Raw genomic sequence first — 14536 nt, forward strand, 5'->3', positions numbered from 1 at the left:
AATATCTTATATTTTGCATTGTAAGTTGCTTTGGAAGTTTTTGGACTGAAGAATGGGATATATATATATTTTCGTAATAAATAAACAACAATGTACTTCAGGCAAAAACAGATCCAGTGCAAATTTGCAGTAAATCTTTCTCTAATATTATATAATGTTTTCCCATCTGGGTATTTGACTTTATCTGTATATGCAGTATTTTAAAGTTGCAACACTATCCAATTTTAGTGTTTGGTTAGTGTAAGACATCCTCAAGTTGATATATGCATAATGGACATGATAGCCAGAGAACCATGTGTGGAGTTATGCTTGCACAGAAGAGCTTTCCTGCTTCCTTCCCATAGTACCAAAGAATTACTTTGTGGCACCTCAGCAAACGTTAGTTGAAATAAGAAAGGAGAGACCATTGGGGCCATGCACCAGAAGTTACTTGCCAGTTATGTCTATCACGCCCATAGATGCTTGGGCATGAATGTCTTTTCTTCAGACTGAAAAGGATTTCGCTGCAGTGTTGCATAAAATACAATGCAGCTTGAAGATGTACTAGAAGGCATACCTTGGAATTATTGTATCCCTGCCTTAAAGTTATGTGGGATTGTTTTTTTCCCCTATTACATCCTTTCTTTTGTTGCTCTGTTTCTTGACCTAGCATGAGCACTATCATTTAAGGCACTTGAAGTTAGTCTCCTTCAACATGCCACCCTACAGATAGGGATTATGGAAACTACAATGCCCGTAATCCCCAGCCAGCATGGACATGATAGGAATTGTAGTCCAACACATCTGGAGGGTGCCAAGACAGGGGAGGCTGTTTCCATTTGAATTTTAAGCTTTCAGTCATCTTTTGTGGAATGGTATAGCGGACTTTTCTTGAAAACACATCTTCCAGTAAATGGAAGAATATAGGTGTTTGGAACTGGGATTTGGGAAGCCATCGGAAAAGACAACCTTAATTCTATCGAACCTGTGTTCAACCAACATATATGGGTAGCAAGAGAAATAAAGATAATTTAGTATAAAATAGTGTAAAATACTTAAAAATACTATAACTTAAACTCTAAATTGCAAAAGTGCAGTGCATGATACTACCTCAGATGTAAAAATATAATATGCCGGGTGCTTGCAGAGTACTACACCTGGCACATTTATTTTTTTCCTTTCTCAAATATGGGTAATACCTATGGTACCTTCCCCCTAAAAATTCAGGATTGCAATGTGCTGTGCATTTTGTAGTCATTGTTTATGGTCTGTTTAACTCTAAAAGAAATTCATCACAGCTTATAGTGTTTACAAGTGGAACTGCTGAGTTAATTTGCCTTTTTTCATTGCAGTCAAGAATAGGGCTTGGTCTTGATATGAATTTTGTTCCCATAAAGGTTCTATCCTTGTTGTATCTGACCATCTATACCCTGGCCTGTATATTTTCTCTGCTACAAGCTGCCAAAAACTGCTTTTGGGGACATGGGGAGGAAAGGATTTAGGCCAAAATAAAAAGCAAAATGCTAAGAGAAGCTGAATTCTGCATGCACTTCCTTAGGTTGCATAATTCTGCTTCTGCCAGTATGTCAACTTCAAGGGAAAAACAACACATTCAGTCAATGCACATGATTTGATTGCTTTAAATGTTACCCAAGCAGCACAAAAGCTACTTATGGGAAAAGAGGCTCCTAGGCTTAATGTTTAAGGGGTAATATTTTAAAGGTCCGTCTGGAGCCTACTTTACAGTAATAATAACTAGTCACGTTGCTAAAAATAAATGCTGCGGTTCTTAGGATGCTGAATTTTTTATTCAATACAAGATTTTGCAACTTTGTAAAATTAGACTGCACTCAGCTCTGTGTATGTCTTCTTCAAACTGTGGTTAGATATGAGCAGGAGTGTACCGAGGGGCTCTTGGACTTTAACTCTGTCATGTCATAGTAACAAGACTACGATTAGATCAAAATAATGTGAGTGAACAGAACTTTGTCATAAAGCAATTGAGGAAATGCTAAGGGAAGATTATCCTCAATTGAGTCTTTTTAGTGGTGTGACCCATATTGCTCGTTGATCTGGACTTGGAGGCATTGTTTCTTCTTGCTGCGTGTGCCCTGTTCTCGTTGAATCACAATAGACTTCAGGCAGGGCAGAGATTATATAGTTGTAAATCAATGGAAGTGGATGCAATTGGGAATTTTCCATTTATGTGTAGCATGTGTCCAATGTTTCTGCAAAATGTTTGCCAGGATTGATTGTATTCCAGCTAGAATTGAATTTCCAATTCTGACATTGGGCATTTCTTGCTAAAACACACCACAGCTATATGGAATATAATATAATTGCTAATGAAAAAGATCATATGAACATAAATTAAGCTAAACTTATTTTATTTATAGATACAAATTTGTATGCTGCTTTTCAGTGTATAAGAAAATCAATTTAAACACATTGGGTTAGATTCAGACCAAGTTAGTCACACTTAAGTTCCATTGAAATAATTGGGAATTAAGTAATGACTAACTTTTTGCATTGATTTCAGTGTTCCCAAAGTGCAGCTAACATAGTTGAGATGCAACCCAATAAAAACTAGGAAGAGAATAAAACGGTCAATCCTTTTTCAAACCAGACCAAAAGCTAAGCTAAAATAAAAAGATCTTAACCACTAACCTGCATCTCAAAAAGGAGGGGGCAATCAGAGGTCTCTTGGGAGGAACTTCCATAGCCTGGGTGCTGTGGTTGAAAGAGCTGTTTTACATCCTAACACATCATACTTCCTGAGGGTGGTGGGACAAATTACAGGGTGGGAAGGAGATCCTATGGGAGGAGATTTTCCTTCAGGTATCCTAGTCCCATATCATTTATAAGAGTTAATGCAGTTTTCTGCTAAAGTATTACTAGTCTACAACAGTAGTTGTAGTTTTAGAGGCATCTGACAATTTTAATAAAGCATGAAAACCTGGGAAGTTTGTTTTATAGGTAATGTTGTTATAAATATTTGTATCCCACCTTTCCATTGCATTCAGCAGCACCTAAGATCTTACAATTAAATAGAAAATACAACTGATTAAAACAGTAAAGTAAAATGGAAGCAGCAAAACACATAGAAAAAACCAAACATTTGGGGAGATCATGACCAAGGGAAAACTTGATCAAGGGAAATAAGATATTTTTTTCATGTGACAAAGTGGCATGGGGAAGGGGGCTGAACAGATCTCCTAGAGCAGGCAGCTCTGTACTTCTGTGGAGAAGGCCTTCTTCTGCATATCCAGTAGGTGAACACAGGACAGTTGTGGAATGTAGACAAGCCCCTCCCCCATGTGTCAGTGGGAAGGCCCATGTAGAATTTGGGACTTTGTTTCCTAGTCCTAAACCAATTAAGGCTGCGGAGATAATAACCAGCACCTTGAATTGGGTTCAGAAACAGGCTGGAAACTAGTAAAGTTGATATAAGAGTAGAGTAACAAGATTCAAATTACTGGCCCTGGCCAAAACTCTTAGCTACATATTTTGCACTAACTGACTTTTCTGGGCATCATGATAGTGGTTCAGCTGTGATGTGACTGACCCAGGCTAGGTCCTAATTTTCTAAATTAAATTTTAGAACTAAACTAAATTTTCCAGTGGTCCTGAAAACCACTGAAAGATTCAGCAAAATCAACAGGTGCACACATCCTGTCCAGTTTCTGGTGTATATCTTTTACAAAGGGTAAATGACCCTTTGTAAATGACCATTCCAAAACCACAGGCAAGCAGATGAAAAGTGATAGTTGAGAATCTTCTGTACTTTATTTATTTATTTATTTGTATGTTCCTTTTTTAAAAAAGTTTGTGAGTTGTTGGTTTCCACACAAACAGTTTTATGGGTTGTGTGTGCATATTCCACATTGTCTCTTGCTATCCCCATCTGCATCTCCTTATAACTAATCCACATGGATTGTTCTAAAAGATAGAGCTTTGAAATTATACAAATTCTATATGGCGCTGCATGACAATAACTTTTTGGATCTGCTATGCAAAATGGAAATCTTATAAACAATGAACCATTTTCCCTCTTGAAGTTCAACTTATAGTAAACTTTTATTCACTATTTTCCTGAGGCATATTAAACAATGAATCAATAACATAGGATTCACTAACATCATCTATAAACCACTCTACTTTTGCTAACTTGTGTGGTACACAAGTTGTGAATAAAGGGTTGGGCTTGATTGTGAGAAACTCCAGTTCAAAACTCTACTCAGCCATGAATCACTTCATGTTCTTTCTACACAAAGAGAATATTCTGAACAAAACTAACTCAATTAATGGCAATGATGTCTTAGGGAAGGCAATTCAAAGATCGCATTTATGTGCAAGTAAGGAATTGCTTCCACAGATAGATTTTTTGTGAGGTTTATTACAGCTCTTATTACTAAAGAGGCAAGTAGCTCTTTAAAACTGAATAGTAGTTTGGCACTGTGGAGATGGGTAAAACTGCAGGAACAACTCCAAAGAAAACTCTGGTGGTACACATGGTTTTCTTATTCCTGGGTAAAAAATAAGTTTTCTTGCTTTAGAACTGTGACTAATGGATGATAGATGAAATCCCGAGGCATCAAGCTAGGTGTTTTACTAGGTATTCTAAAGTATGTTTTTGTTTTATTCTGTGGTTTTTCAGACTTACAGAAATTATGAAATCCCTCTGATGCACGATCTACTCAAAGCATTGGTGGTTAGATTTACATTATTATGTTCTCTTTTAAAAAGTAACACTTTTTTTCTGGTGCATTTTGCAAAAGGCCATCATTTAGGCAACATTAATTATAACTTTTAACAAGCGTTCATTGTTTTTCTGAAGAAAATAACTTGTTTGTGTGGCATTTTTGGTACTAATGCACCTTTTGTTTATTAACTTCCACATTCGCTTTTAGAAAGCTGCCACTATCATTTTATAACTAAGCCTGTCTTCTGACATAATTTTGAATGTGCATGTCTGTTCTCTTTATAGGACTTTTAGCATCACCACAATCTGCCCCTGGTAATTTGGATATTGGAAAAAGTGAACTTAAAAGTAGTGGAACAGGCGGAAGTAGAGAAAACAGCACTGTTGATTTCAGCAAGGTAAATAATTTAAAGATATTTGCAGAGAAGACCATTTTGTGAATGTTAGGGCAAGTTTTTATTCTGAGATATAAGATAATTATTTGTACACTGTTAAGAGCAAAAATTCTTTGCCTGCTAAGTGAAATAGTATTTTATTGCAATAGAACTATAATCTCTCCTGGAGGAAATGGAAAGCATGAATGGCATATTTCAAAAATACTCTGGACTATAGAAAACAGCTGATGTTTGTACAGTGCTTCCTGCAGGAATGATGAAGGAAGTCTCCTACAGCCACAAGCACGTCATTCAGAGGGTAGCAGAAAAGAGGATGTGGGGAACTCTGGTTGAATTATTTTGGCTCATAGCCACTACTTACTGTTTCTTGGGGAAATGTTATGGCTCCTTCACAAAACCCAAATTAAATACTCGCAAGATATTGGCAAAGACTTTCAACACATGGAACAACATGGTATAAGAAAGTCTCCTACAGCTACTAACTTATCCTGAGAATGAAGTATTGTGTCATATTCAATATTCAAACACAGCCAGCGGAGTGGGTGATTTTTTTATTGTTATTTTTTAAAAGGCCCACTATGAGCACAGAAAGATGCTCTTTGCCACTAGGAGCAGTATATCCCTGTCTTCTACAGTGTTGTTCTGATACATGATAGAATGGTATGTATCATAGGTTGTAGGGCCCCTATGGTCCTTTCAAAGGAGTGGATCTCAAGATGATAGGGCCAATGACTCTTTCCTATGCAGGCCTTCTATAAAGGGCTCAGTATGCCATAAAGTTTTGTAGAAGAGTCTTGGTGCATTTAGCATTGGCACAGCCATTTCAGCTTCTTCTGCAGGATTCTGAATATGGCCCCTGACTTAACACATCCTGGCTTTTTCATTATAGGGTAGTTAAGGAGCTTCTTAAATAGTAAGTTGGACAAAATTGCAGAGTTGTATCCTAGTTGACTATTGGAGGATGTCGGTCTAACTGCAGAGTGCAAATTTGGTATGTGCCACTGCTACTACAATGAACGATCATGGTTCAGTTCTCCAAGCATGTAGAATCTAATCTTTTAGTGGAATGAATGCTGGTCTTGCAAAGGAGGTTTGTAATGGGGATAGTTTTCTAAAAATGCTACATTTTTTTGTTGATACTCGAACCATTTAATGCACTATTCCACATCTAGTGTTCTGTATTTAAGCCTGTGGATTGATCCCGTTGCTTTATAATTCAGTTGAGCAATGTAACTTCTACTTTAAAAAGATGTCTGTGAACTTGCATCTTATAAAAGTTATGTAAACAAAGCTAATTTACATTGTAGTTAATCATGGCAGAAGCTGCTATTCCTGCTCCTCTATCACAGTTTTTATGTTTTTACTTGGCCTATCCTTCTCTGCACCTGCCTTGTCTCCTGTTGGGCAGGAGTCTGCCTCCTGGCACTGTAGTTGTGGCACACTTGGTGTGGGACTCAAGAGGCCAGCTGTAAGTTTTCTTCTCTAGATAGCTGTTTAACTCGTGTCTTAGTTTCAGTGATCTGTGTATCTGTCTGTGATCCAATAGTTCATATGTGTATGATATGGTGGTGTTCCTCTGTAATTATATACATGGTTTACACAGTTAATTTATGAATAAGGATGCTAAATCAATAATTACTCCAAAACTAGTCTTTTTCAGGTTGAATTTATAAAATGAGCTCTGTATATAATTACTCCGACTTGTTAGTGATATATGTAGGTATTTATAATTATTTTGATACCAACAAGTAATTTTAGAAAGTAGTTGTGGTTATGTATTTTAGTATAAAATATTTAAACATAATGTGTACCTATGTGATAACATTAAAAAGTTACTAAAACATATTTTGGCACACTTTCCACTGTAGTAGCACAATCTTCTGCTTGCAGCACACTTTCCATTAAATGTCAGTTTCAGAAATGCTTTGACTTTATTATAAACTAAGTTGCTATCTTTAATCATTCCTTTGTAAATAGGTAGATATGAACTTTATGAGGAAGATTCCCATAGGTGCAGAGGCATCAAATGTGTTGGTGGGAGAAGTGGACTGTTTGGAGAGACCAATTATTGCTTTTGTGAGGCTATCTCCTGCTGTGCTTCTCACAGGTCTCACGGAGGTTCCTGTTCCTACACGGTAAGAAAAAACATTGCAAAGGAAAACAGAGGAAAGAAACGTGATTCAGAACTGAACTACTTCTAATGGAAAAGCTGCCAACCCCACTCCTTCTGCCAACAGTCTAGGATGGAGTACTCCCTAGCCTTGCTTGGTCTCTTAGCTCTGCCAAATCAGGGACCAAATGAGTTCCCTTGAGTCTCAGAGCCAAGGACAATATATATTTCGTAGCGCCAGCTGCAGAATAACACTGACCCAACTGGAAAGCTCACACAACTTTAAGAGTTATATAATTTATTTGATGTTACAAAGCCAAATTATTACAAATAAAGGAATACAAGTACAAGAAAGCTGGAAACCAAATTTAAACCTTAGTATGGGCCCTCTCATAAACTGCTCCAGCCATGAGCACCCCCTTCCCTGAGGCAAAACTGGAACAAAAGACCTCCCCAATTTATATACACTACTATGCCATTCTCCAGTTCTCCCCCCTCAATGAATGGTCAGAGGGAGAGGTGACACTTTTCACAGAGGCACAGATGAAAACAATTTCTACTTCTTCCTGCAGGATTGGGCATTTTATGACTTTGAGGCTGGAGATGGCCAGAACTATAAGATAATCTCATCCTCCCTCCATGTGGTCAAATGCCTTCATGTCTGTTCTCCATCCTCCCTCGGCTTCTCACAAGGCTAATCAGCTCATAAATTATCTAATAGAAAATGAAGTCACCCTGGTTATTTACAAAATGTATATAAAAGATGGAATTTCATTTTTATACAACATGAGTTTGATTCTATGCTGTTTGAGGCAGGAGTTCTTAAGTTTTGTGAACCGCCCAGAGAGCTTCGGCTATTGGGCGGTATAAAAATCTAATAAATAAATAAATAAATTTGAGAACTCTGCTTTTGCTGCTGCTTTCTTCCTATGTTTACTTCATACGTTGGTTTGAAAACACTGGGTTGTATCTGATGATACCTTTCCATCAATGGAAAGGAAACTGCTGACGGATCGGATTTCTCCTCCCTCAGATCATCTCCAGAGGGTTGGGTGCTTGCATAACATTGGTTTTAACCTACTGTGGGCACGTTTTATTCCATTTTTATTTTAAAAAGGGAAAATACTATCCCTTGCTATTAACTGAGGTTATAAGTTATTACACAAGAGGATATGATCACTTAGTCTATGTCTTGTGTAATGTTCCTTTGTTTTAATTGAATCAGCAATTTTATTTTGGGGGGTAATTAGTCTTAAATTGTATATACTATACATCAGTGTAAACTCATTTGATTTCTAGCAGTCTGTTCCATTCTTCCACAGATTCCTTTTTGTGTTGCTGGGTCCAGCAGGAAAAGCACCTCAATATCATGAAATTGGTCGATCAATAGCAACACTTATGACTGATGATGTGAGTAATAGGTGTCTAATATCTGTCCAAAGAATTCAATGTATTCACTTAAAAACCTGAATGGGAGCTACATTCAAGTAGAACTTGGCATGGCTAATTATTATATGTTGATTGAAGTAAAAGCCTATTGAATGTGCATGCATACCATAATATGAATTTATAATGTTGCAGTGGAATGTTTCATCTTGAATTTTTAATAAATAAAGGTTTGTAAATATCCCTAAATCTATATAAAAAAAACCTGTGTACATGAAATTCCTATTAAAACAAGAATCCTGTTTTGAAATTTGACAGTTGTATACAACTCATAGTAATACCACAGATGAAGAAGAATGTTAATATTGTAAATGACATATTGAGTCTTGGCATCACAAATAATCAAAGTGGAATTCTAGCCAGAGTCTTCAATTAATGTCTTTACGTTTTGTGATATGTCATAAGTTTTCTAAAACCTTCCATGATCTGGCTTTAATTGCTGTATTTTGTAAATCAATAAGGCAACCATTTTTAGATTAATCTTATGTAGAAGATAGTTAGTTTGAGACTACTTTGTTTCATATACTTGATCTAATATTGAAGCTTCGTTGTGAAGTGTTCAGTATTTACCTGCAGTGAGATGTGCCAGCAAGAGGTGATATTATTAGAACAATCCCAGGTGCTACCCCTCTGACACAGTACGTCAGAACTAGTATGAGGCAAAAAGAGGTTGTCAGTCAAGCAATGTGGCAGCACAAGTTTTTACTGATTTAGGCAAGTGTGATCATAATGGCCTGGTTCAGACAACACGCTAAACCATGCTGCTTAACCACAAAATGGTTAACGGAATGCATGCATTCCAGTAACCATTTTGTGGTTAAGCAGCATGGTTTAGCACGTCGTCTGAACCAAGCCATTGTGTATTTGCTTTGTACAGAAAACGTTGGTAGACTGAATTTAAGAAAGCACCATTGCTTTCTGAATGACCAAAATAGTCCAGACCATAGCTTCATAGAAACCTGTTCCTGAAGCTTTTCCCAAGGATCCTTCAGTGCAAAGACACTGCTGCTATTCGGGCATCTTACCTTCATGCTTTAAAACTGTGGGCAGTTGGATCATTATTAACGAGGAACATGCTCCATTCAGATATATTCTTTGTACCTCTTCTCTCACTTTTAAGAAAAACATGTCCAAGTGCTTTTTGGTGTTCCACTGTTACTACTACCTGGTGCAGTCAAATCTACACTTGTCCATTGATTTAAATGAAACATACTCCCAGGTAAATGTGTGTAGGCTTGCATCTTTAGTATATCTTCTTTTCCTTCTTCCCCCTTCCCACTCTAAAATGTTGAAGGCTAGCTACTAATTTTTAAATCAATATAATATTGATATGTATTTGTTCTTGTAATCAGAGGTAGATACGTGTGTGTGCATATGCGTGTGCACACAAACACACATATTACACATGTGACTTGCATATATATGTGTAAGTATCTAAAAAGTGATACTTTTGCAAAGAATTTTGTTTTGCCAAAAAACCAAATATAAGTGTGTCTGTGTCTTTTTTCTAAAGGTTTTCCATGATGTTGCTTATAAAGCCAAAGACCGAAATGATCTTCTGTCCGGAATTGATGAATTTTTAGATCAAGTAACTGTTCTGCCTCCAGGAGAATGGGATCCATCTATACGAATTGAGCCACCGAAAAGTGTTCCTTCTCAGGTAAGAAATCTTGCAGTGAAGGGCCACAGTTAAAAATGTTAAATAGTGTAGTGGGCCAGAGCCTACTCTATGAATAATGTATTGAAAAATTCAAAATTCACCACCAGTGAAGAAGTAAAGCTTTAAATTGAGATCAATTTCACATTTACTGCATTCTATCCCATATAAAGCGATTCTCAAAAAAATAAAATTCTATTGTGTTGTGAATAGCCTTGGGTACTCCTGCCAAACTGTATCAGGCAAGGCCAAATCTTGATTCATCCTTTTCAGCTTTTTCTTGTTCTCTCCAGGCATGACTCTTGTGTGTATTGTGGTATTGGAAGGAGAGGAATGAGTGAAAGTCTTTTGATGATTCCCCTGCCTCTTCCTAGCCTTAACATTTACTCAGGCGTCTAATCCCTTGTATCTAGTATTGGAAATCCCTGTACTAATATATATATGTGTATATTGCTGTTCTAGTTCAAATAAGCCCTCAAAGCACCTTACCATAATCTACCCTTCCAATAAGAACAATATTCAAAACTTCAACGCTACAATAATAGTTTATATGCAGTTCTTGATAAGAGGAAGCTCTAAGAATTGTTCATGTATCCTACATAAATAAGGTATAAGAAAGACCACGTTCTGTGAAAATCAATTGATTTGAGGGGAAAACTTCCTGAGGTGTCCATTGATGTCTATCCTTGCAGTTCTGAAGCTCTTAAAGTATTGGGGGAACTTTCACCACAGGGAATACTATTATATGGTCCAATATGACCTAACTGCTGCTGTGCCATAAACGTCAATGTACTTTACCTTTGAGAAAAGGGTGATTGCATGTTGGAGGACTTGGGTCACATACAACCTTGGAAGAAATACACTGGATATATATACTTTTGTCCTATCTAGATACTGTAAATTCTGTCTTGATTTTCTCTGAGCAATGGTGTCGGATTGGCTATGAAATGAAATAAGTGTTTCTAGCTGCCTTTGATGAAGTGAATCTGCTAATAATACTTTAAGTACAAAAAGAACTTTAATAAGTTTCTTCAATGCAAAATAATGCTCACAGAGGAAAAAAAGCAAAATTTGGGGTGGTTTTTTTTCTGTGAATATGTGATCAGCAGAATGCAAATACTTGACTGGAATGAGGGTTCTTTTATTTATATCTTAAAGGTTTTTAATGTTAAAGATGCTCCTTTCAATGCTGTGTTAGTTGCTGGGGAATAATTTTCCAGTTAAAAATTATATACTATTCTTTCAGATTTTGCAGGAAAACTGCATCATATGGTCAGTGTGCAGGAGTCTCCCTAGAAGTGAGGAAGAGTTGGACAATTGGAAAACTCATCTAATCTATCAAATGTATTTTCTTGGTGCAGGAGAAAAGGAAAATACCTAAATTTCCAAATGGAGCTGCTTCTCCTGGAGAGTCTCTTAAAGAAGAAGGTCATCATGCTGGACCTGAACTTCGGAGGACTGGAAGGTGTGTAGGGTTTGTTTATTGAAATTCTAGGAATCTTGGAGTAAAAGTCTAAATCATTGCTACTTTAGAAATTTGCAGAATAACACATGCAAAAACCTCTACATGAATATATGGGGGTGGGGAGAAATCACCTAATGCAGTGGCCTATTATAGGCTCTTAATACTAAAGCAGTATTCTTCTGTACATTTCTAAGAAGAATATAGTGTGTGATGTTACATTATTTAATATATTTTCAAACTGAAACAGTGTTAAAAAATATTTAAGTCCTGTATTGACCATAAGAATAGCTTAAAACTAAAAATTGTCTATAGTGGGCTAGATATTCAAAGCAATCCATAAAAGAAAACAAGAGAGACTTCATAGATGTAGAAACCTATGGATGTCTTGTGAGCACCTAGTCTTAACACTTACAGCAAGGAAAAGGTTTCCAGAAAATGTCTTCGAAGATAATTCTTTGGGCTAGGTTGGGGTTTATTTAAATGTCTTGGTGAATATCTACTGACAACAAATTAACAAATAAGTAAGTTTTATGCTATTATTAATAGGGGTTCCCATGGCAAGTGAAAGAATTTCAAAGTTTAGATGGCTTCTGACAAAAGTTCGTCTTCCTCAATATGAATAGTTTTCTTCTTCTTGAGGATCAAATTTTAAGTACATTAAAATGATAGCCTGTGTTTATTCTCACTAGTAAGCATAAAAATATGCATAGGTATATTTTCCTCATAGTCATTACTTTTTTGGAGATTAATTGGCTTCCTTTCTATGCATATGTTTCTAATAAAAAGGTTAATTATTGCAATTATCTTTTAAAAATGGTGTACCAAAGCTATCAAATCTTACAGCTTGTTTCTGCTGAAATATTTGGAGATTTCTCTTGATAGTTGGTGCGGCTATATAGAAGTCTCTTTCTGAATTATGCAAGGTGGCATATATTCCATGATTCAGTGCAACCAATATGCAAGTGCAGATCTTGGTAATGGGTGCAGAATGTGGCATCCTGAGATTTATTTTCTCATTTAAAATAGGTTAAGCTTACAAAGGCTGCTTTGAAGTTTGTGGGTAATGCCTGGTGAAATGTCAGAATCCAGAGCTGGAACTGAGTATGATTCCCAGGGGTTGACAAAGGAAGGGCTTCTCTCCATGACTAACAGAAGGAAAACAAATTATCAGAAAAGGCTTAATTGCAGAATTTTGAGTTCATTAGTACAGTGAATACACAGTCCTGATATTACTGCATTCTGAATGTTGTTATATTTCTTAAAATTGTGATGCTTAATACTTCCCTATGACCTTGGAGAGTCCATTGTTAAAATAATAAAATATAGACAGTTTCTCATCAGGTAAGGCTACTGCCACCACTTCCAGTTTTATCATATCCCCCTGTCTAGGCTGAGAACAGTCTTAAACTTTATAAATCTGTAAAGCAGTGTCAAGGATAAGATGTCATGGAGGATGGTAGTGAAGGAATCTCCAATAAGGAGGCACAGCTGAAGCTTCACTAAGTTCTTACTTCTTTCATACCCCAAAAGGATGGGATTTATAGGAGGAAAGTAAGGGTTAATAAACAGAATATACACATGAACCCAAAAGAAATAAGCTTGTTAAAAAAATCTAGTTATTCTGTCCATATCTCTAGGGTCTTTTAAATGGTAGGACAACTATATATGTGACAAAGTTAGGCTTAAATCAAACCACCTAGCTTCTTCCTCTCAGGCTAACCACCTTCTTTCTAATGGCAAGTCTCAAATAACACGGAGGGTGTGTTCTCTCCCCACCTTCTGGATTCTGTTAAGAAGGAGGGGCTTCTCTTGACAGTTCTTCAGGCCCAGCTACTGTCAAGACAGCCAGAATGCTTTGTTACAATTGTAAACTGCCTTGAGTACTATCATGGCAATAGAGGGGGTATAAATCTTTCAAATGAACAGAGGTGGAATGCTTTAAATTAAAACTAATACTCAGCATTAGAATTTTTTTTGCTGTGATCCATCTGCTCCAGGCTGCCAATGAGAACCCTTGCCATGCACAGCTCAGCTCTCTGAGGCTGTCATAGTCTCTTCCCTGGAAGGAATATGGAGCAGCAATGGGGAAGTACTCCTAGGTGGGGGGCTGAATGACTCTCACACCCAGTCCTCCTTGGGCTGGATGACATCAAGAGGCATCCCATGCCTCTGATGTCAAGGGTTTGGCCACTCCCAGATGAGAGAGTCCACATGCGTCAAAGCAGCCCTGACCAAGAGCGGTGTGGAGGAACGATCTTCCATCAAACAATTTGGTTGGGGCAGCTTCACCTGTCACATGCCTTCCCCCATTAAGGAGGATAGCATAGCCAATTGAGAGGGTGAGCAGTATGCTAAATAATGGGAATCTCTTCGTTATCTCAGATCAGATATAACAAGGGCATTCACCTCCCCTCCCCAAGCCCTCAGTTGCCTCCTGGGATTGGGGATGGCAGTTCTTGGAGGGGCCCATGGAGAGAGCCAAAGCTTTCATGGGTCAAGCTTCAGGTTGGAGGTTACCCATTCCTACCTGGAGAATGAGCCTGGCTCTATGCATATATATAGGAGTGTGTGAGCATTCACATTCACTCAGAACTATAAGCCTGTTTTACCGTGAAAGAGCTGCATGCAGAAATAAACATACTAGAGATCCGGCTTGTTGCTCCCAAACAAGCCAGGATTGTACATCAAGGCTTGTTTGGAAGCAATCAGGCAGGATCCCCAGTTCAGACAACATGCTAAACAATGAGCATGTGGAAGGAGCATGCATTGGTAAAGAGAGGGC

The 14536-nt window shown here is 37.4% G+C and overlaps 1 protein-coding gene across 1 annotated transcript in view; it reads left to right on the forward strand.

The window, feature by feature from the left end:
* Positions 1-14536, forward strand: part of SLC4A7 (solute carrier family 4 member 7) — an 88633-nt gene that overhangs the window by 52870 nt on the left and 21227 nt on the right. Inside the window, exons 9-14 of the mRNA XM_063128083.1 lie at positions 4967-5079; positions 6485-6544; positions 7054-7211; positions 8509-8596; positions 10146-10292; positions 11651-11754. Coding sequence (XP_062984153.1) covers positions 4967-5079; positions 6485-6544; positions 7054-7211; positions 8509-8596; positions 10146-10292; positions 11651-11754 — 670 coding nt within the window. The remainder of the gene's footprint in view (positions 1-4966; positions 5080-6484; positions 6545-7053; positions 7212-8508; positions 8597-10145; positions 10293-11650; positions 11755-14536) is intronic.

The sequence above is a fragment of the Elgaria multicarinata genome, chromosome 1 (genome assembly GCF_023053635.1).
Source record: "Elgaria multicarinata webbii isolate HBS135686 ecotype San Diego chromosome 1, rElgMul1.1.pri, whole genome shotgun sequence".
Classification (NCBI taxonomy): Eukaryota; Metazoa; Chordata; class Lepidosauria; order Squamata; family Anguidae; genus Elgaria; species Elgaria multicarinata.